The sequence below is a fragment of the Phycodurus eques genome, chromosome 21, assembly GCF_024500275.1.
Source record: "Phycodurus eques isolate BA_2022a chromosome 21, UOR_Pequ_1.1, whole genome shotgun sequence".
NCBI lineage: Eukaryota > Metazoa > Chordata > Actinopteri > Syngnathiformes > Syngnathidae > Phycodurus > Phycodurus eques.
In genome coordinates this window covers 14,687,184-14,706,589 of record NC_084545.1, presented here as the reverse complement: position 1 = coordinate 14,706,589, position 19,406 = coordinate 14,687,184, and the positions used below count along the sequence as shown (strand labels likewise).

The window sequence follows — 19,406 nt, the reverse complement described above, 5'->3', positions numbered from 1 at the left end:
TAAAAAAATCTTAAAAAATGACTCCGAAAAACAGGGGAAGAAATTAGTCAGAAAAAGAGGGGGAATTAGACCGTAAACCGGGAAAAAGAATTAGTCAGAAAAACAGAAAACAATATTCAAAAATAAAAACCCAGATCCCTCAAAAATGAGTCAGCAAAACAGGAGTTTTTTTTATTTTTTTAATCCAAGTGAATGCAATACGCTTACGTAGGGTACGTACTGCATATGTTGTTGTTGTTGTTGTTTTTTTTTTTTTTTTTTTTTGGGGGGGGGGGCGTTGCAAAGACCACAGCCTCCCATTTTCTTTGGCGCTTCTCCCCAATGAGGCTGAGATTCAAACCCTCAAGTCAACTATTGTCGTAGTTTTGTTTCGCATTCAAGTTCCACATTCCCCGCCCGCCCCCGCCCCCGCCCCCGCCCCTTCTGTCAGCTGATCGGTCACATGTCCCGGTGGCCCCGCCCTCTCGCAAAATGGAGTTGTCGTCTTCCGTGCAGAGAGGGCTCCGGTCCCTCGGCGAACCGTCCGCCGCGGACCACGCCGCCTTCCCGGCGCTGGTGGACGCCTGCTTCCGCTCTCTGCTCTCCTCCGGCCGGGACGCGGGGTTGCCGGGTGAGCTGCGAGACCCCCTTTGCGCCCCGCCGCTTCTTGCTCACTTGTTGTTGCTCTCGGTCACGTTACGATGTGTGCGGAATCTGCATTCACGCTCCTCAAACCCGGAAGTAGGTGTGAACAGCCACAATTCGGTAGTCCGGCTCGGTCGCCATTAGTCCGAAGCAGCTACCATCCATTTTTGTCGCTGTTGGCAAAATGTTTTCAATCCACACAAAGCACTGCCAGCCCTCCCCATCCCCCTCCCCCTCCCCCCCCGCCATTTGGGTGATGCAGCTGAGGGTCCCATTCACATGCAAATCCTGATTGATTCCCGTTCTCGACGTCGATCAGTACGAGGCGAGCTCCGACCTGCGCGAACGCCGCGCACTCGTCTGTCGTCGTCGTCGACGTCACCTCTCGACCTCTGGTTTGTGCCCTCTCCAGACGAGCCCGAAGTGAAGCAGGTCGAGCGGGTCCTGCTGAAGCGGATGCACGCTGCGACCACCACATTCATCCTGGAAGCGGTCAGGCAAAACGCGGATGAGTCCACGATAAGGTAAACAAGACGCGGGATGGCTCATATGAGAGCAGATCAATTCATGCCATGAATATGGCGGGGGGAGGAGGGGAGGAGGGGAGGAGTGGAGGGGGGTGGGTGGGACGACTTGATTTTGTATGCAAATCGTTCTGGCAACCTGTTTGCATTTGTGCTGTGTGCAGGCACGCGCGTACACAAACCCCGAGTGGTGCTCAAGCACCTGCCCTTTTGCCCTGGATGAAAGCAGCGCCCCTTTTGCTTGCTGCAGCCCATTTTTCTGGATTCACCAATATTTAAACAAAAAGTACAAATAAAAATGACCCGCTGCGTCGTCAATTCCACCCAATGTTTTGATGTTTGAGTCCTCGCTCAGAATTTGACATTGGATTCCACTTTAATTGAGTTTAAGCGCTTCAAATGGTGGCAGCTGTGTCCTGACCCTGTTTAACATGACTTTGAATGTGATCGCTTAATTCCGAACACATTTATAAGCGGGTGTGTGGACTTGTGCAAGCCCATTATCTCAGTTTGTTTTTTCTTCCCCACTCTTATTCTCTCTTGAATTGTGTTGTACTGGTTATAGCTTATCGTATAGTGGGAAAAGTTATCAGATGATTTATCTTGGTCTCATTTTTATTATATCCCAAAATCCTGCCATTTGAACAGGGGTGTGTAGACTTCTTATATCCGCTGCAGCTTCCCTTCATCTCCTTTGATCATAGTTGTGTTTATTTGTGTGTGTGTGTGTGTGTGGGTCCTGTTCGGCCGTTAGGCCAAGCATGGAGAAGAATGGAAACTCGGTATCCCTTTCATGGCGGAACAGTTTTACTTGTGTCACGGAGCAGTTTTCAAGCTTCCGCTGTTCAGTCGAACAGGGCAAAGTTTCTCGAAGGGAGAGAGAAACAAAGACAAAAGACACCGCACTAATTGTAAACAGGATGGGAGAAGTCAATCATTGCATTATCTACAACAATGAAAGATGCAATATGAGTGTTGCACGGGGCTGTCGTGTCACAGGACAAGAAGCACGCGAGGGTCGTGAACCCGACCGTACAAATGAAGTGCGGTGGCAATAATTATGTCAATTCTAAAAGCCTCCAGGACGAGAGTATAAGTGAGGGGGAGACTCAAGCCATTTGCATATTGATGCGTTATTTGTCGCGGTAAGTGCGTGATCCTCCCCCCCCCCCACACACACACACACACACCCGGTGAAAGAGTCCTGGGGGCGTGTGTGTCACGTGTGTCCGCGGATACATGCAATTGAATTGATAGCGTTTTACTTGCTCCCAAAAATGTCTGTGCACGTGCCCGGTCGCGTGAATAGTCCATCCAATCCGGTCACACACCCAGTGCGCCTTTTTTGTTCCGCGCACAAGTGCTTAAAAAAAAGAGTGCGCGTCAAGAATATTCCAATATTCTGCCCGTATTTTTGTGCGTGCACCTCGAGGTGATTTGTACACTTCGCAGCGCGATAATCAGCTCGGCGCGGCGTCCGCTGGGCGTGATCAACTGCTTTGCATGTTAAGGACACCATGTCCATTGTGGCTTTGAGCATATATTTATTTGCATTCTGTGTCAATAAACTGTTTTCCAATGTCGCCCCCCCGTAGCGCCTGCCTTGACGAGCTGTCATTCAGTTCAGAAAGAATACAAATATTCTATAGCTGCTATCAGGTGACGAGCACGACGCAAACACCGTTTTGTCATCATCGCCTCGAATAACCTTGATTTTATTGCTGCTTTTTCCTTCACAGAAACACCACAAGGAGTTGGAGCGTTTGTTAGCGAGGTAAGCCACGGGAAGGTCCATCCGACCCTTTGAGGATACCGCCTATCTTCGTTAGGGATAAGCGGTATCCCGGCTGACGTCGGGCGAGAGGCGGGGTACGCCCCGGACCAGTCGCCGGCTCATCGCGGGACGCCGTCGGCGGGGGGGGGGGAGCAAACGATTGCTTCGGTGGTTTCCCGTAGTTGCAGATCAGACGTACACAACAATCGGGATGAATGTCGGACCATTCCTCTTTACAAAATTGTTGCAGATTCTTGGGATGGCCGGTGCGAATAGATCTCTCGAGGTAATGCCACGGCGTCTCAGTCGGGTTTAGGTCAGGACTTTGACTTGGCCACGCCGCAACACGGATCTTCTTCTTCCGAAGCCATTCTGTTGTCGAGTTGCTTCTGTGGTTTTCGGATCACTGTCCATTGCGACACCCGTTGGACCGATGGCCTCCGGTTTGTCTGCAAAATATCCCGATCAACTTGTGAACTCGTTCTTCCCATCGACGATAGCGAGCTGTCCAGGCCCTGAGGGAGCGAAGCACGCCCATAGCGTGAAGCGTCCTCCACCGTGCTTCACAATTGGGATAAGGTTCTGATGTGGCTGCGCCATTTTGAACTCCACGAAGGGTGGAGTGTGTTCCTCCCAAACATTTCAACTTTGCTATCATCTGTCCACAGGCTATTTTACCAGTAGCGCCGCGGAACGTCCAAGCGCTCCTTTTTTTCCTTTTTTTGTCTTTCTTCTGATTACTTGTTGGAGAATTCGTAGCCCCGAGGTTCCTGTGAATGTGTACGTCATTTTCAATACCAATAGGAAAAGATCGTTATTTGCGTGGTATCAGTTCGAGCAGACGTCGCTTTGTTGTTGTGACGTCGATGACGATCGGACCGCGTTTTACGAGCTAACTGAAGCGGAAATGGACACGGCACTTTTCCCTCCCGCTGGAGCTGTGTTGTAATTTCTCCCCCGTTTTTCTTACGTTTTTGTTCAAATGATGAGGGAATTTGTTTCCAAATTTTCTTTGATGCTCTATCATCCTCGTTCCCCCCCCATATTAAAGTCTATTTAATAATATCAATAGGTGTCATCAGTCAACAAGAATACAAGTATTGATTAATAATGCAAATGGGGAGTGTGATGGCTGTCGAAGTGCATCATCATCATCATCATATTATTATTATTATTTTTTTGTGTATTTCCGCAGCATTGGAAGGCAAGCAGCTCACGTTACCGACGTGTCATGGCGCCTCCAATATCACGTGAAGGTGCACGACGACCTACGTTGGCTCATCGTTCCATAAGAACAATTTGAACCACTTAGCTATATATTTGCAGTATATTGTGACGCTTTTGTTTGTGTGTGTGTGTGTGTGTCCACGGCAGAATGGACAGGTCGATAAGGTCAACGAGCCTTTCTACTTATTATCCCTCAACACCGAGGTAAAAACTCCCATCACATGTGTTGTGCTTATTTTGACGTGATTAACGTCATGTGCGTGCGCGTGTGTTAGAATAAAGGTCGTCGCGAGGATCTCCGCTTCACCTGCACCGTGGAGCAGTTGCAGGTAGAGTGAACCAAACAGTCCACCTTAAACCGCTTCACTTGTTGTAGTAAATTGGAGTTGCAGCGCGTCCGATTGCGCCTTTGCTGCCGATTTCTTCTGTCGCTTCTCTCGTGAATGTTTCACATTTAAAGCGATGCATGCGTGTGATGATGATGATGATGATGATGATGTTTTTTTTAAAAAAAATGTTTTTTGTTTGTTGCCAGGACATGGTTGGCAAGCTGAAGGACGCCGCCAAGAGCGCGGAGAAAGCCAGTCAGATGTGATGAGGATGACGATCAAGTGTTCGCGGTTCTTCATCGGCTTGTTTCATCGCGCGTGTTTTTGTTTTAAGAAATAAAATCAAGCATCGTGACGTGTCTTTGTGTGGTTTCACGCGGATTCGTGCTATGGGAAACGCGAAACAATGGCGGCGTGGGGAGAAGTGTGACCGGCGTGGATTTTGGGGGATATCGAACCAAACAAACAAACAAACAAACAAACAAAAAAGCACCGCAATCCACTGAGGCGTTATTGCGTAAAGTGGATCACCAGGTTCATCTTGCGGAACGTTCAAAATGTTTGGGCAAGTATGTCAGGAAAAACGCAAACGTTTGAAACAGCCTTCAAAGTGTCATGCGGGGCTTCAATAAACACGCAAACTCGTTTTTTTTTTATTTTTTTTATTTTTTAAATTTATTATATATATATATATTTTTTTAATTTTGCGTATTTGGATGGATAAAAAAAAAGAAAAAGAAAAAGAAGCCGCCGACAGTAATTGGCGCGCTCCCTTAAGCCGGGGATCACGTGAGGCAAGCGGGGCGGTCCGAGTGCAAGCCATTTTGGGGACGGTGTCAGTTTCCACGGAGCGCGCGCACGCACCGCGCACACGCCGCTCACCACTCAGGAGGAGGGGGGCCAAGTGGGGATTTTGGAGGCAAACTTGTGTCGGAGCGGAGCGAGCCGACGCCGGAGGACTTTGGGCCGCGGTGCCAGCGCCGATCGCACACGCTCGCAAAGTGCCACGGGCGCCCACGGAAGGCGGCGGCGGCGGCGTCGGCGTCGGCGTCTCCCGTGTGAAATGCGCTCGCCTCGGCCACTGACAGCGTCTGCAGCCTGCTTCAAGATGGCGGCTGGGCTCCGATTCATTCGCTGCTGATTCGCCTCCCAACTTTCATTGTCTGTCCGCCCCCCCACCACCCACCGCCCCCGCCCCCCGCCCCCCGCCCCCCAGCCGCAGCCAACCGAGCCCGGCACACAGGTACGTGCTCCCGGCATCGCCTCCGCCTCGAGGCGGCACCCGCTGCGGTTCCGCCGGGGGTCTTTGTGTGCTTCTTCCACCCCGAGCTCCGCGGATGTTGAGCTTTCGCCCCGACGTGGAGTTCCGCGTGCGTGTGTGTGTGTGTGTGTGTGTGTGTGTGTGTGTGTGTGCGCGCGCCCCCTGTGCTGGATGTGCCCGTGCGAAGAGGTTCCCAGCTCGGGCTTGCAGCCCGTCGAAGCCCCGCGCACACGCAGGCTCCCTCGCTGGGTCGCCGAGCTTGGCGTCCGTGCGGCCGGATGGCGGATCGGGATTGTTTTGTGGGCTTTTCGGGTCGGCCGAGTGCGGCGGCCGGCGGGCGAAGCGCCGCGGACTCGGCGGCGATGTTAGCACGACCGAGACGTCCGGAGGCTTCCCAGCAGCCGCGTTCGCTCGGAGCCTCCTCATTTTATAGAATCGTCACGTCGGGGCGTCGATGCACGCGACGCGATCGCGTTTGCGCGCGTTTGCGGCATCTTTGGAGAGTTACGAACTTAACTTCGGACGACTCCCCAGCGAACGCAAGGGTGCACGGTCCGTTCCGTGCGGAGCTTCGGACGGTTCGGAACCAGCTGCTTTCGGGTTCCTCGACACCACGCGACATGCGCGTCACCTACCGATTGGCCGATTTATCTTTGCATTTTTAAAAAAGACATTTTTTAAAATATAAATAAAGCGACAAGGCTGCTCGCGTGTGTTAATTCCATCTGGAGTTGTGCGACTCGGATCCGGCATGCGCGGCTCGTTTGCTGCTCTTCCGTGTGATTGCAAAAAGTCCCATTTGCGTGTTCGCGTGTCTCCGAGACCCACGAAAGGTAATGTTTGTTGTCGCGGAGGCTGCCACGCACTTGGTGGGCTCGCAACTTTTATATTCCTAATGGATCGGAACAGCAGTTGTGTTTGCTTCAATGCTGCGGCATTTTTTTTTTTTGCTCTCGATCCTTGATTTTTGTGGTTTCATCTGTTCTTTCTCTCTCTCTCTCTCTCTCTCTCTCTCTCTTTTTTTTTTAATTTTTTGGTGGAAGAGTTCGGAAGGAAAAAAACAACTTGCAAGTGTGCTCTCTGAAATCATCTCCACTCAATCTTCTTTATTCGTTGCGTTCACTCCCAAAAAAATTCCACGCGTGACATTTGAGAAATCACTTGTCAACGCATTTTGCTTTTAGACAAATACGCTCCGCATCCGTTGGAGCCTTTTTGTGCCCCAAAATGGCAAACGTCGCCCAAAACCGCTTCGTTGGTTGTCGAACAGGCTTTTTGGGTCCATGGTTGTTGCAATAATCCGCGTCCTTCGTGTTCTTCCTCGTGCTGAATGCGTCGCGATCTGAGAAAGTGCTCCACTGAGAAAGTTCCTCGGAGCCTTCTGGATTGGACAGTACCGCCTACGTCATGCTAAAATACAATTTAATTTGGGTCATGAGCGCAGTAAAAAAACAAAAAACAAAACAAAACAAAAGAAAACAAAACAAAACAATGCGCTTGATGTTGTTTGCAGGTCTTCGTAGAGATGACGCGCAAACTCGCGTGGTCCACTTTTGCGTCAAACGCGGGGTTCATTTCAAAATGATGATGATGATGATTCCCCCCCCCCCCCCCCTTTCCTGCACAAAATGGCAGCCGCTGCGTGTGCGGCTCCGCGGATGCGTGCGTGCGTGCGTGCGTGCGTGCGTGCGTGGGGAGGGAGCGCCGCGCTCCTCTCTCACCCTCCTATCACGCATGTACAACTCCTATTTTAATTTTTACAAGAATGTCTTACCTTGTTTTTGCGCCCACGCGAGAAAAGCGGTTGCCATAGAAACACACAGACCCCCCCCCCCCCCCCACACACACACACACACACGCACACACCTGACTTGGGAAGCACCCCCCCCCCCCTTTCCCGCTCCGTATTTCATTGCATTAAAAAAACAACAACTGCGTGGACTTGAGTTGAAATCGTCGAACGTTCCGATCGCTTTGGATCGCAAAGCAGCTTTGAAAAAAAAAAAAAAAAAAAAAAATATATCAATTTGCCTGGAAATTGTTCTTCCATTTCGTTGATTTGATTCTATGTCATTTTTAAATCCGTACACTTCCGGCAAGCCTTTTTTTTTTTTTTTTTTTTTTTTTTTTTTTTTAAAACTCGCGTCGCACGTGACCCCCCCTCGTCCTTTACATCCATCCAAAAAAATATTGCGTGACGCGCCGAAGCCTTTGCGGGGAAGATTTATGACGTTTCTGATCAAATTAGCATAAAAGATGATGTTGCTTTAACACAAGTTAAGCAAACAGGCTGCAGCCTTCTTCCAAATGGCGCCCTGACTCCTCTTCTCCTCTTCTCCTCCTCCTCCTCCTCGTTCTTTCCTCGATGCCACCAGCTCCTTTCGCTCATCATGCATCGGACGACCAGGATCAAGATCAGCGAGCTCAACCCTCACCTCATGTGCGTCCTGTGCGGGGGTTACTTCATCGACGCCACCACCATCATCGAATGTCTGCACTCATGTGAGCGGCGCGCATGCACGTACACCGTTCACGTGACTCCTTTTTTTTTTTTTTTTTTTTTGCATCGGAAGCTAAGAAAGAAGTGTTTTTCTTTTTTTCTTCTTTTTTGTGCGTGTGTGTGTCTTGCAGTTTGCAAAATGTGCATCGTCCGTTACCTCGAAACCAGCAAATATTGTCCCATCTGCGACGTGCAAGTGCACAAAACCAAACCTCTGCTCAACATTCGGTGAGAAAGCGTCTTCTTCGCAAAACCGCTTTAGGTCGCGTTGGAAACGCGAAGCCGCCAAAGCCCAACTGCGACGGCTTTTGGGGTTCGATCGTGTCTTCGCCTTCTTCCAATCTGCTGCTGACTGCTTTTCATTTTCACTGCAAAAGCCAAGTGAAGCTCAGCGTGTTGACTTCCTGTGTGCAGGTCAGACAAAACCCTGCAGGACATCGTTTACAAACTGGTCCCAAGCCTCTTTAAAAGTAAGAACGTGATATTGGACTGATGCTTTTTTGTTTGTTTGTTTGTTTGTTTGTTTTGTTTGCTGTGTTCTCTATTTTGTTCGATATTAGCTTCTCTTCATATGCTATTAAATGCGCCGCCAATGGATTGAGCGATTTAAGAGAACGCCCCAATCTGAATTGGCCTTAAAAGTAGGCGAGCGCCTCGAATTGTCCGGTCGTCGCGACGACATCGCGGCCGTGTTGATTGTGAGTCGTGCGCGCAAACGCTTGACGACGCCTCCTCCCTTGGACAGGTGAAATGAAGAGGAGACGAGACTTTTATGCTGAGCATCCCGTCGAAGGTAAGACCCACTTCAGCTGAAAATAAATCGCGGCCGGAGACATTAGGTGGGAATACGATGGGCTCGCGCTCCGATTTTGTGCAAATTGTCGCGTTTTCTTGTCACGGTGACTTAACACTGGGAAGAAAAAAACCAAAACAAAAACAAGTCATTTGAATTCATCCGAAGATCGGTTGCTCGTGATTAAAATATGTTCAACTAACATCTTCGCTTACTTTCGAGACGAATGGAAAAGTCCATCAGTTTAGCCTATTTTTATTGTAGTCTTTGATTGTAACCAATTGACACGATCGCATTCCGTACTTATTTTTCAGTGTGCTTTCCGAGGACTCCGTTCAAATGGCGCGCTCGGATTTTTTGGGGAGGGGCAAACGATGCGAGTTGACCACATTTGAATCACGTGCAACTCGTGGACGCAATCAAATGAAGTCCTTTTTATTTTTCAGTACAAACTCTCGGCGCATATTTTCACTTTTATCGTAGGGCGTCCGCGTCCGCAAAGTTCGATGACGAAAAAAAACCCCCCGCTGAACCGCCACTTTCTTCGCCAGAATGGAACAATTCCGTTTCCGGGCTCCCGAGTCAAAACGAAAAGTACTAATTGCGATTTCCCGCGGCAGCTTCAAACGGCTCCAACGAAGACCGAGGCGAGGTGGCAGACGAGGACAAGAGAATCATCACCGACGATGAGATCATCAGCCTCTCCATTGAGTTCTTCGACCGGAGTGCCGGGTAAGGTTCATCTTTGCCTCTTGATCCGCGCCACGCAATTCCGGCTGTCCAAAAAAACAAAAGCCGACGGCGCGCCGGTGGACGACGATCGGACGATGTGTCCATTTTTACTCTGTGCGTGCAGGCTGGCGGGTGGACTCGATGACAAGCATTCAAGCAAAGATCAGGTATGCGCGTCGTCCTTCTGTTTCTCGCTTTGCAGTGAAATCTTTTGCAGGTTATTGCTATTGTCTTCCCGATATAAATACATCGTACGCGGTGTCGGCCGGATCGCTTCGGAAAGGCCGTCGGTCACAATTGCAAGTTGCCCTGTTGAAAATGGAACGGCAGTGTCGCTATTTCCATGACTTCCTCAAAATATCCTACTTCCAATTTGAGTGACTGCATCAACAGGACCGATAAAAACCCCAGGAATGTAATGGATTGCAATTACATAATTGTGTACTTAAAAAAAAAAACAAAAAAAGTATAGATGTATTTACCCCCTCCGACATTGATTGTACGTCTAATTCTTGCACAGACGGCCAACAAAAGGTACTTGCAGTGTCCGGCAGCGATGACCATCATGCATCTGAGGAAGTTCCTACGCAGCAAAATGGACATCCCCAACACTTACCAGGTGGTTTTTTGTTTTTTTTTGTTTTTTTACATTAGGCCTTAAAAAGGTTTTGAATCGTTGAAAATATGACTAACATTCTACAATGTATATATATACATGTTTTTTTGTTGTTGTTGTTGTTGCTTGCGTTCATGTCTATAGGTAGAAGTCATGTATGAAGATGAACCGCTGAAAGATTACTACACGTTAATGGACATAGCGTATATCTACACTTGGAGAAGGGTGAGGCAAATTCAGCCAATCGGCCGCACTTTGGATTTGTAGTTTCGTATTGTCGTATCTAAATTGAATTATGTTAGGGGGGAAAAAAAGTTAGCGATTTATTTGCTGGCCATTTGCAAAGTCACAATAGGATCAACTGTAAATTTAATACAGTAACGGGGGGAATAACTGGGAGGGGAGGAAAATCTTGTGTTTCAGGAATAATAATAATAATGTTAATAATAATAATCATTCCAAAAAAAAAAAACATTTCAAATTTTACTTCAAGCGGATATTTTCTAGAAGATTTTTCTGGTGTCGACTTGCAATGATCCCACAGCTGTTTACGGTTCAATATTTCGTAAAGATGCTAATTGCAATAAATGTGGAAAGCACCATTTCATTTTGTAGGAATGAAAAATATAAATATCTTAAATGTCACTTAAAACTGACCCCCCCCAGGATTTTTCTGGTGTAGAAATTTGTTATATAATTCTCCATTTTATAGTTATTTATCTAAAGCAAGACAAACAAACACAATTTTATCTCTCTCTCTCTCTCTCTGTGTGTGTGTGTGTGTGTGTGTGTGTGTGTGTGTGTACAAATACATGCAATTGTGTCGGAGGTCAGGAAGAAAAAATATTAATCGGGAGCAAAACCCCTTCCCACCTATTAAAATAAGTAAATCTATAGAAAGAAAACATTTACAAGTAAATGCAACTGTTATGTTGTTTTGTTTCAAAAGAAGTCGATATATATGAGGGAAACATTTAAAGGTAACTTCGACTGTTATTTTGTTTTTCTGCAGTTTGTGATAATATGGTTTTGTACCACTTAGCATTTTAAATTCTGCGTTTAAAAAGCAGCGGATTAGAATTAATGTCAAGGACATTCACCCTGAGGGGGAAAAAACATGAATCTCTTGATTTGTACTATTTAAATTGTTTTTAAAATTATTCTTTTCTTTTTAGGGAATTAAAAGAAAATGAACATTTACATGTAACTGGAAATTATTCTGGTGTTTTAGTTGGTGATAATATGATTCTTTTGCAACACTATAGTTCCAAAAGAAGCTGATTTAGAATGATTGTGTCATACATACTAAGTTTAACCCTGAAGAAGACAAATGTCAAGATGGAGTCATTTCTCCAAATAATAACATTCAAATTCGATTTCTTGAAGAGGACATTGCAATGTTTTCATTTGGGTTGCATGATAGCACTTGCAGCATATTTCATATTAATCGTGTCAGTCAAAATATATTCTGCACTGAAATAAAGTCCCTGGAATTTTCTTCATCGGGTTCCGGATGATTATAAATGTGTTAAACGTAATTAACATCAAACATCATGAATAATAATTCATTCTTGTAATTCTAGTTATAATAATCATCATCCAATTGTTTTGGTTTTTTATTTATTTTTTTTAATTTCAAAAATATTCCACTTCAATGTCGGACACTGAATTGATGTTATTTCGTATTTTCTAACGTGGTTAAAATAATGTCTGTATCTTGTGCTATTGTTGCTGATGATATTTATTTTGGTGGTTGCCCGAGTCAAAACAGCCGATGACGATTGTATGGTTGATTGATTATTCTGATTGGATTCGCATTTATTTTGGCTCTGACGTCATCCCGGGGACGTCCACAGACGGGCCCGCTGCCGCTCCAGTACCGAGTCCGGCCGAGCTGCAAGAAGCTGAAGGTGAGCCCCGACCGGTGCGGACCGGAGAGCGACTCGGCCAGCGACAAAGCCGGGAGTCCCGCGGGAGCCCCGTCCGCGTCCGCGTCCGCGTCCGCGTCCGCGTCCACGTCGTCGTCCTTGCCGAGCCCGGGCGACCCGGCGCTGCGCCCCCCCCGCGGCCCCGCCGCCAACGTCAACGGGACCCCGGGGGCGCAGGCCCCTTCGACCTTCGCCCAGCCCCGGAAGATCGGCTCGGCCACCTCGTCCGGATGACGCCGACGCCGACGACGCCGTTACCACGGCAACATAGCGCCGTCGCGTTGTCTTCTTTTGTTTCTGTCTCCGTTCTGACGTTTTACGATTGATTGCGTGTCATTTGTGGAGCGCACTGAAGGCATTTCAAAAGAAAAGTTCTTCTCAAATATTCAGGAACGTCAAGCATTTAAAAATCAAATCCATAAATATGGCTGTATTTTGTTATTCACATCATTTGCTTTGACCCCTTCCCACAAACGAAACGCGTTTCGCTTCTGGCGCGCGAAGATTTTCACTTTTTGTGCTCCTTTGTTTTGTTTTTTCAAATCCTCCGGAGCAGACGTCTCATTTCGTTGTTTTCTTTGTACGAGGACAATTGGCACGTTGCAAGCGTTTTCTAGAAGCTGCGTGTCCGTAGAAAAATACGGTAATGCCTTTTGCAATCCACGGCGATGTTGTTCCGACGCCAACACGCTGGTTTCACGCTCAATGACGTCACGTCTCCCGTGTTTTCTGTTGATTGGCTCGATTGTATGGACAACTTATTGTATTGTTACTGTTGCACAGTATAAAACATCTAAATAAACTTTTACACTTAAGCTGTGGCCTACCTTTTGTCTTGTCGGTCGCGTTTTTCAACATATATATGTATATATATATTATTTTTGTTTGTTTGTTTTACACGCATTTTCTTCAAATATTTCGATTGATGACGTGGACTGAAAAATAACTCGTTTTGTCACTTCAATAAAATAAAAGCGTTGATTTGATATTAAAAAAAAAAAAAAAAATAATATATATATATATATATATATATATATATGTATATAGGTTATATATGTATATAGGTTTTTTTTTTGCAATAAAGCAATGTAGGCAAACGAATACAATTCGAGATGACTTTCAACACGTCCATTAGAATTTCGCAATGTTTTGTCGCGCGTATTCCCGCCCTGCGCGATGACGGCGAATTGCAGCGACGGGCGACGAACTCTTCTTTGATTGACGTTTTCCGAGCAAAATTAAAGCCATAAATTGAGCAGGAGCAAAACATGAGTGTGGTACTGTTGCGTCTTGAGGTCCAGTTGTCTTTTCTTGCGGCATTCGTGTTGCGATTGGCTCTAAAATGACAATTACACACACACACACACACACACACACACAAAAATACATTCAATTGTTGAGTTATTCTTGGTTGAGTGGAGCCTTCATATCGTTTTTTGGTTGATGGTCGAAAGCTGCAAATGTCACGCCCTCGTACCGTGGGCTGGTGTCCACGTGGTTTCGGCGATGACGTTTGCTCTTTGGCGGGCATTATTTTTTTGGGAGGGGGGGGGGGGGGGGATTTTGGAATTCTTGTTGTTTAAAATCCTCTGGCGGGCCTGCGGATCGGAGTGGCGTCGGTAGAGGGCGCACGCGTGTTCTTCTCAAGGTGTCGCCTTCAAACAACAAAGGTGCAAAACGTACGCGCTCAAGAAGAAATATTATTGCTGCCATTGGATTGAGGCCATCGTGGCTTACAAGAGCAAAAAAAAAAAAAAAAAAAAAACGTCCTGTAAAGTCATTTCAGATAAAATGTCGAAGTTTGTGTGTGTGTGTGTTTCTTAAAATCTAACTGTAAAACCTCATTTTTTTTCTTTTTAGGGGTCACTACCAGGCATGCTAAACCGAGTTCCGTTCCACTGTTTACGCCGTAAATAGAAACCAAATGGAAACGCTTCTATCAGGAAAACGCAATTACATATTTGATATAGTCCAAGCGCCTCAAATTATGAAATTGAATGCGAATGCCTATTTTATTATTATTATTATTTTGATTTTTTTGGACCGTGGGGAGCACCCATAGGATTAACTTGCATTAAGACTATACATAAAATACGTGTTCACCCCAAACATCCCAACACACACACACACACACACACACACACACACACACACATAAAATACAAATAAAAACGCGGTTTAAGTTCAAATGTCATACAAGGTTGCCAGGTCAGAGCGAGAGCGACCACTTTGTCCAAATAGACGACCTTTGAAGAGGCGTCCTCGTGTTGCCAAGGGAACACCGGACAACAAACACTCGACTTCTGGATGTGCGCGCTCGCCTCGAAGTCAACTGGCTGCCCCAACAAACAACAAGCAACAACAACAACAACAACAAAAGATCCTCAAGAAACGTCGTTGGAGTCTCGTGTGAGTTCTTCGTTAGACTAAAGAGGCAAAAGACGCGCACACATTGTTTGCGTTCACGCTTGACAAACACGCAGTCGTCGCGGTGACGCGCGGTCGCTTCACTCTTTGTCACAAAATGCCGAGCGTCGTGACGTAATCAACCTCGGGACTGGTCGCGCTTCGGCGTCGCGCTCGTCGCACGTTTTCGAGCCGCGAGGCAGAATTGCAACAACCTCGCTCGTGTGTTCCATCGCCGCGCACAGGTTCGAAGACGATCCTTGATTGGCGGCTGACGCAATGACTCAAAGGCAGATCGTCCAAGGTGAGATCGGTTGATTTTGTTGGTTTTTTGTTTGTTTTCACTCTCGTGAGATAAATCTGTGTGCCGCCCAGTTTTTGAGCAGTATAATAAATCAAGAATGCAGTTCGTGCAAACGGTGGCTGATCTGGCGGACCGGCCCCAGAACATCGAAATCCTCCAAAGAGCAGGTAAGGTGACCCGTTTTGCAACATGTGAGCGGCTCCATCCCGCCGGCTGAGTCTGCGGCGGCGACGACGCCCCCCCCCCCCCCCCCCCCCCCGCAGGTGTCATGTCCATGCTTCGGCCCCTGATGCTGGATGTGGTTCCCGGCATCCAGCAGAAAGCGGCCTTGGCCCTGGGCCGCCTGGCGGTCCACAACGCCGACCTGGCCGACAATCTGGTGAAGGAGGACATCCTGCCCCAGCTCATCCGCTCTCTCACCATCCAGAATGTGAGTTCGTTCGCAGGAGTGCGCCGCTCGTCCTTGGAGCAGTATTCTCAAACGCGGTGCTACTTGCAAACTTAAGTCTTGCTTTTTGGAAAGACCCTAAGACAAAAAGTTGCATTTCAATACATTTTGCTAATGGGAGAAAATCCTAGCATCACTTCAACTCAGCATTTTCGGGGATACATTCACCGGAGCTCCGATGAGTCATGAATTTTCGGAACCGACGACAAATATAATTGTGGGATTTGCACGGTGACACAATCGTTGAATCGAACGCTCCCTGGATAAAAGATCAGAGGAAACCGGCAAAATAGGTGATAAGATATACATCCGAGCTTTGCAAATGATCTGAGTTTTGACTCCGATGTATTTATTATCTGCATTATGAAACGACAAAAGGCCTTGTCTTCTACGCAGAGATTGTACAAGAAAGCGGCGGCGTTCGTGCTGCGTGCGGTGTCCAAGCACTCGCCTGAGCTGGCTCAGGCGGTGGTAGCCAGCGGCGGTGTGGACGCGCTCATTCTCTGCCTGGAGGACTTTGACCCCGGCGTGAAGGAAGCCGCCGCCTTGGCTCTGGGCTTCATTGCGCGACATAATGACGGTAAAGAAGGAACGGGCCTTTTTTTTTTGGAAGACATTTTCCACATTTCCCATCTGTGCATGTGGACTTTTTTTTAAATTGTTTATTATTATTGTTTATTCCCCCCCCCCCCTCCCTCCTAGCCTTGTCCCAGTCCATTGTGGATGCAGGCGCAGTCCCCATGCTGGTGTTGTGCCTCCTGGAGCCCGAGATTGCCCTCAAACGCACCGCGGCCTCGGTGCTCAGCGACATCGCCAAACACACGCCGGAATTGGCCCAAATTGTTGTGGAAGCCGGCGCCATTGCACACTTGGCACAGATGATCCTCAACCCGGACACCAAACTCAGGGTGAGGAGCATGGAGGAATGCCAGTTTATGCAATTCTTGACAATGCTCTGTTGCTTTGGGGGGGGGGGGGGGGGGGCGCACCATAGAAGAAAGCAAACCCACAATGGCGACTGAAATAACTGGAAACGGAGAAGACTGGAATTTTCGGATTGATCCCAATATCGGTAATATCGATCCCAAGTCAGGATCAGTATCGGATCGATGCTACTATGAAAATATCGATACAGTAGTCGTAAAAATGTATCGAGATTCAGCAATTTGCTAACGCATCCACCTCAATTATTGAAAAGTAGGGGTATTTTCTCGGCACCGCATTGATACCAACATATGCGGTGTCGCACACCGCCGGGGCAGCTCAAGACGGTGCAGTTTCCAGATCCATGCACACGTATACTTTATGGACCTTCACTCCGAGCCGTCCCATCTCCGGTGCATGTCGGGCATGTGGCGGTTTTCTTGGAAAGGATCGACCGCCGCGAACGGTGGTCCCGGGCTTTTGTGACAGCCAGCAACTCGAGTCAGAGGCCGCGTTACGGCAACCGGTTCGGACTTCTCTTCCCGAGTCGGGAAGCCCCAAACGAGGCGCATGAGTCGTCTCGCTCGACAAGCCGCGACTGTGTTTTTCTCTCTCTCCGCAGAGGCAGGTATTCTCTGCTCTCGGTCAGATTAGCAAACACTCGGTGTGCCTGGCGGAGATGGTGATCGAGGCCGACGTCTTCCCGGCGGCCATGATGTGCCTCAGGGATCCGGACGAGTGCGTGAAAAATAATGTCACCGTTCTGATGAGAGAGGTGGTCAAACATACTCCCGAGGTACTGCGCGCAGGCACCGGAGCACCGGCGCAAAAACGCACACGGGCTGGACCCGCGTCACTGTTTTTGCAGCTGTCCCAGGTCATCGTGAACTGCGGCGGCACATCAGAAGTGATCACCTATCTCGGCGAGTGCCGTGGAAGTCTAAGGTTGCCCGGGATCATGATGTTGGGATACGTGGCAGCCCACAGCGAGAACTTGGCCATGGCTGTCATTCTCTCCCAAGTACGTGTGCCGCTTCTCGCCGGGCTCCGCTATCCAAGTCGCGCGGCGGCTGCGTCATGTTTGCTTTCCCGCCGGCCTCGCAGGGCTTGCTCCAGCTGGCTCTGTGTCTCTCGGAGGAGACGCAACATCACATCAAGGCCGTCACAGCCTGGTGCATAGGCCAGATAGGACATCACACGCCGGTGCACGCCAAGGCTGTCGCCACCGCCAACCTGCTGCCCAAGTTGCTGCAACTTTATATGGATGCCAACAGCTCAGAGGACCTGCAGAACAAAGTATGCTCTCGAACAAGAAACGATGCTACGACGCTTTGGTCCTCTGCTGATCGGTTTTAAGAGTTGATTCCACAAAAAAATCCTTTGCTTCAGAGTAAGAAGGCTCTGAAGATGATCCTACAGAAGTGTACCTTCCTGCCGGCGCTGGAGTCTCTCCTCTACGACGCGCCGAGCAACATCATCAAACATGTCGTCTGCCAGTTCAGCAAGGTGAGTCGGCCAAAACCGCAGAAAGCCAGCTATGACTCCGGCCCGTGACTTTGGAATCTTATTCCTATGCTTCTCTCATCTCAAAGGTGTTACCTCACGACAGTCAGGCTCGCCGTCAGTTCGTGACCAGTGGAGGGTTAAAGAAAGTGCAAGAGATCCAGGCGGAGCCGGGCTCTGTCCTGCAGGAACACATTAATTCCATCAACAGCTGCTTCCCAGAGGAGATAGTCAGGTGCGCGCACTTCAGACGCGAGTCTGAAAAAAAAAAAAAAAAAAAAAAAACCCAAAAAGTAACAACGATCAAATACAACTTTTACGGAGGAAAATAAAAACAAGAGTGGCGACAGGGAAATCGTGCATTTCTCTGCACCTTTATGTTACTGCACCGTCACTGTGCATCGTGTAATAAAGCATCACTTCCCAGTCGCTTCATTATAATCGACGAAAAATAGAGTGGTCTCGGTTAAATGCGTTTGTACATCTGGGCTGCTCTTTGGTCAAATCGCCAGCTACAAATGACTATTTGGTGAGAGACGTCGATGATGCAAAACTACCCATGGTTGGTTTGTAGACGAATTACTTTCCAGGGGAAAGTTAACACGCTACTTTGCTCGCGACTCAAAATGGCGCTTTTGGAGAGTAACGCGTTACAAAGCGGCATCACTGAATATGCAAATACTTAGGGGCAGAGAAGGTACTTTTCTTTTTTTTTTTTTCCAAAGAAAAAAGGGCTGCAGCAAAAACAAAATGGCAAGTGCTTGAGCACCACCTGGCGCCTATGTGTGCACGCGCCCAAGGATTTACCTTGAGGAATTGAGAAATGATGGCAAAATACTGTGTGTGTGTGTGTGTGTGTGTGTGTGTACACATGCATATGTAAAAAAAAAAATTTTTGTGTGTGTTTGCTGTTGCAGGTACTACTCTCCGGGCTACTCAGAGGTGTTGTTGGAGCGCTTAGAGAACTTTAAACTCTCCTGAGACCAGTCGGCATGCCCGTGCAACGTTACTGCGAAAGCACAGTGCTTCAAATAGGCTTCAAATGGTCAATATATCACCGGATGTATGATGATTAACAATGTCGACTGTCATAAAAATGTAATAGACTGCATGAACATGAGAATATGTTGTGAATGTATACTTGTAGAGTCGGATAAATGTCACATAACATCAAATAAAATCTCAACATCAATTGAACAACATTGGAAATGTTTGCTGAGTTGCAAAGGTGATGCGGCCTTCCGGCACTGCGACCGAGCAACGCAGTGCCTCCTGGCGGCCGGGGCTCCTCACTGCAGCTCAGCTGCTGTGAGGCGGCGCGCGCGCGTGCGGGCGTGCGCGCGCGCGCAGCAGCTGCGGCGCACATGGCGAGCTGCTCTTTGTTGATTGTCTCGTGTCCAGATCCACGCTCGCTCCCCACATTGTTTTGTCGCCTCGGCCCACGGAGCAGACCAGCTGGCATCTCCGCCTCCTCTTTAAACAAGATTTTTGGAAATCCTCATCCATTCACAAG

The 19,406-nt window shown here is 48.0% G+C and overlaps 2 protein-coding genes across 4 annotated transcripts; both read left to right on the top strand.

Annotated features, from left to right (window-relative positions):
• Positions 1-449: 449 nt before the first annotated feature.
• LOC133396829 (polycomb complex protein BMI-1-A-like) lies at positions 450-13,123 on the top strand. Its single transcript, XM_061667060.1, has 19 exons — positions 450-610; positions 1,037-1,148; positions 2,744-2,807; positions 2,888-2,922; positions 4,118-4,178; positions 4,297-4,353; positions 4,425-4,478; positions 4,685-4,733; positions 5,368-5,534; positions 5,653-5,721; positions 8,115-8,241; positions 8,371-8,467; positions 8,654-8,709; positions 8,985-9,032; positions 9,653-9,764; positions 9,889-9,931; positions 10,285-10,383; positions 10,525-10,605; positions 12,237-13,123. Exons 1-19 carry the CDS (start codon positions 472-474, stop codon positions 12,540-12,542), a joined length of 1,776 nt encoding a protein of 591 aa, XP_061523044.1. The 5' UTR covers positions 450-471; the 3' UTR covers positions 12,543-13,123.
• Positions 13,124-14,595: 1,472 nt separating this feature from the next.
• Positions 14,596-18,999, top strand: spag6 (sperm associated antigen 6). Of its 3 annotated transcripts, XM_061666564.1 has the most exons (12): positions 14,596-14,715; positions 14,960-15,018; positions 15,090-15,185; positions 15,282-15,448; positions 15,863-16,046; positions 16,169-16,374; positions 17,013-17,186; positions 17,259-17,411; positions 17,495-17,686; positions 17,780-17,896; positions 17,983-18,128; positions 18,811-18,999. In XM_061666564.1, exons 2-12 carry the CDS (start codon positions 14,994-14,996, stop codon positions 18,872-18,874), a joined length of 1,524 nt encoding a protein of 507 aa, XP_061522548.1. In that variant the 5' UTR covers positions 14,596-14,715; positions 14,960-14,993; the 3' UTR covers positions 18,875-18,999. The 3 variants fall into 3 exon arrangements, with proteins under 3 accessions (XP_061522548.1, XP_061522549.1, XP_061522547.1); XM_061666565.1 differs by lacking the exon at positions 17,983-18,128 and having other exon boundaries at positions 14,596-14,717; XM_061666563.1 differs by having other exon boundaries at positions 14,596-15,018.
• Positions 19,000-19,406: the final 407 nt, after the last annotated feature.

What these genes read in the sequence shown, in the direction of transcription:
- LOC133396829 (XM_061667060.1), top strand. Translation starts at nt 472, where the DNA reads ATGGAGTTGTCGTCTTCCGTGCAGAGAGGGCTCCGGTCCCTCGGCGAA. An exon ending in TATTCTATAGCTGCTATCAG is followed by an intron (nt 2,808 to 2,887) that starts GTGACGAGCACG and finishes TTTCCTTCACAG; the next exon opens with AAACACCACAAGGAGTTGGA. An exon ending in AAACCTCTGCTCAACATTCG is followed by an intron (nt 8,468 to 8,653) that starts GTGAGAAAGCGT and finishes TCCTGTGTGCAG; the next exon opens with GTCAGACAAAACCCTGCAGG.
- spag6 (XM_061666564.1), top strand. Translation starts at nt 14,994, where the DNA reads ATGACTCAAAGGCAGATCGTCCAAG. An exon ending in CAGAGGACCTGCAGAACAAA is followed by an intron (nt 17,687 to 17,779) that starts GTATGCTCTCGA and finishes CCTTTGCTTCAG; the next exon opens with AGTAAGAAGGCTCTGAAGAT. An exon ending in TCGTCTGCCAGTTCAGCAAG is followed by an intron (nt 17,897 to 17,982) that starts GTGAGTCGGCCA and finishes CTCATCTCAAAG; the next exon opens with GTGTTACCTCACGACAGTCA.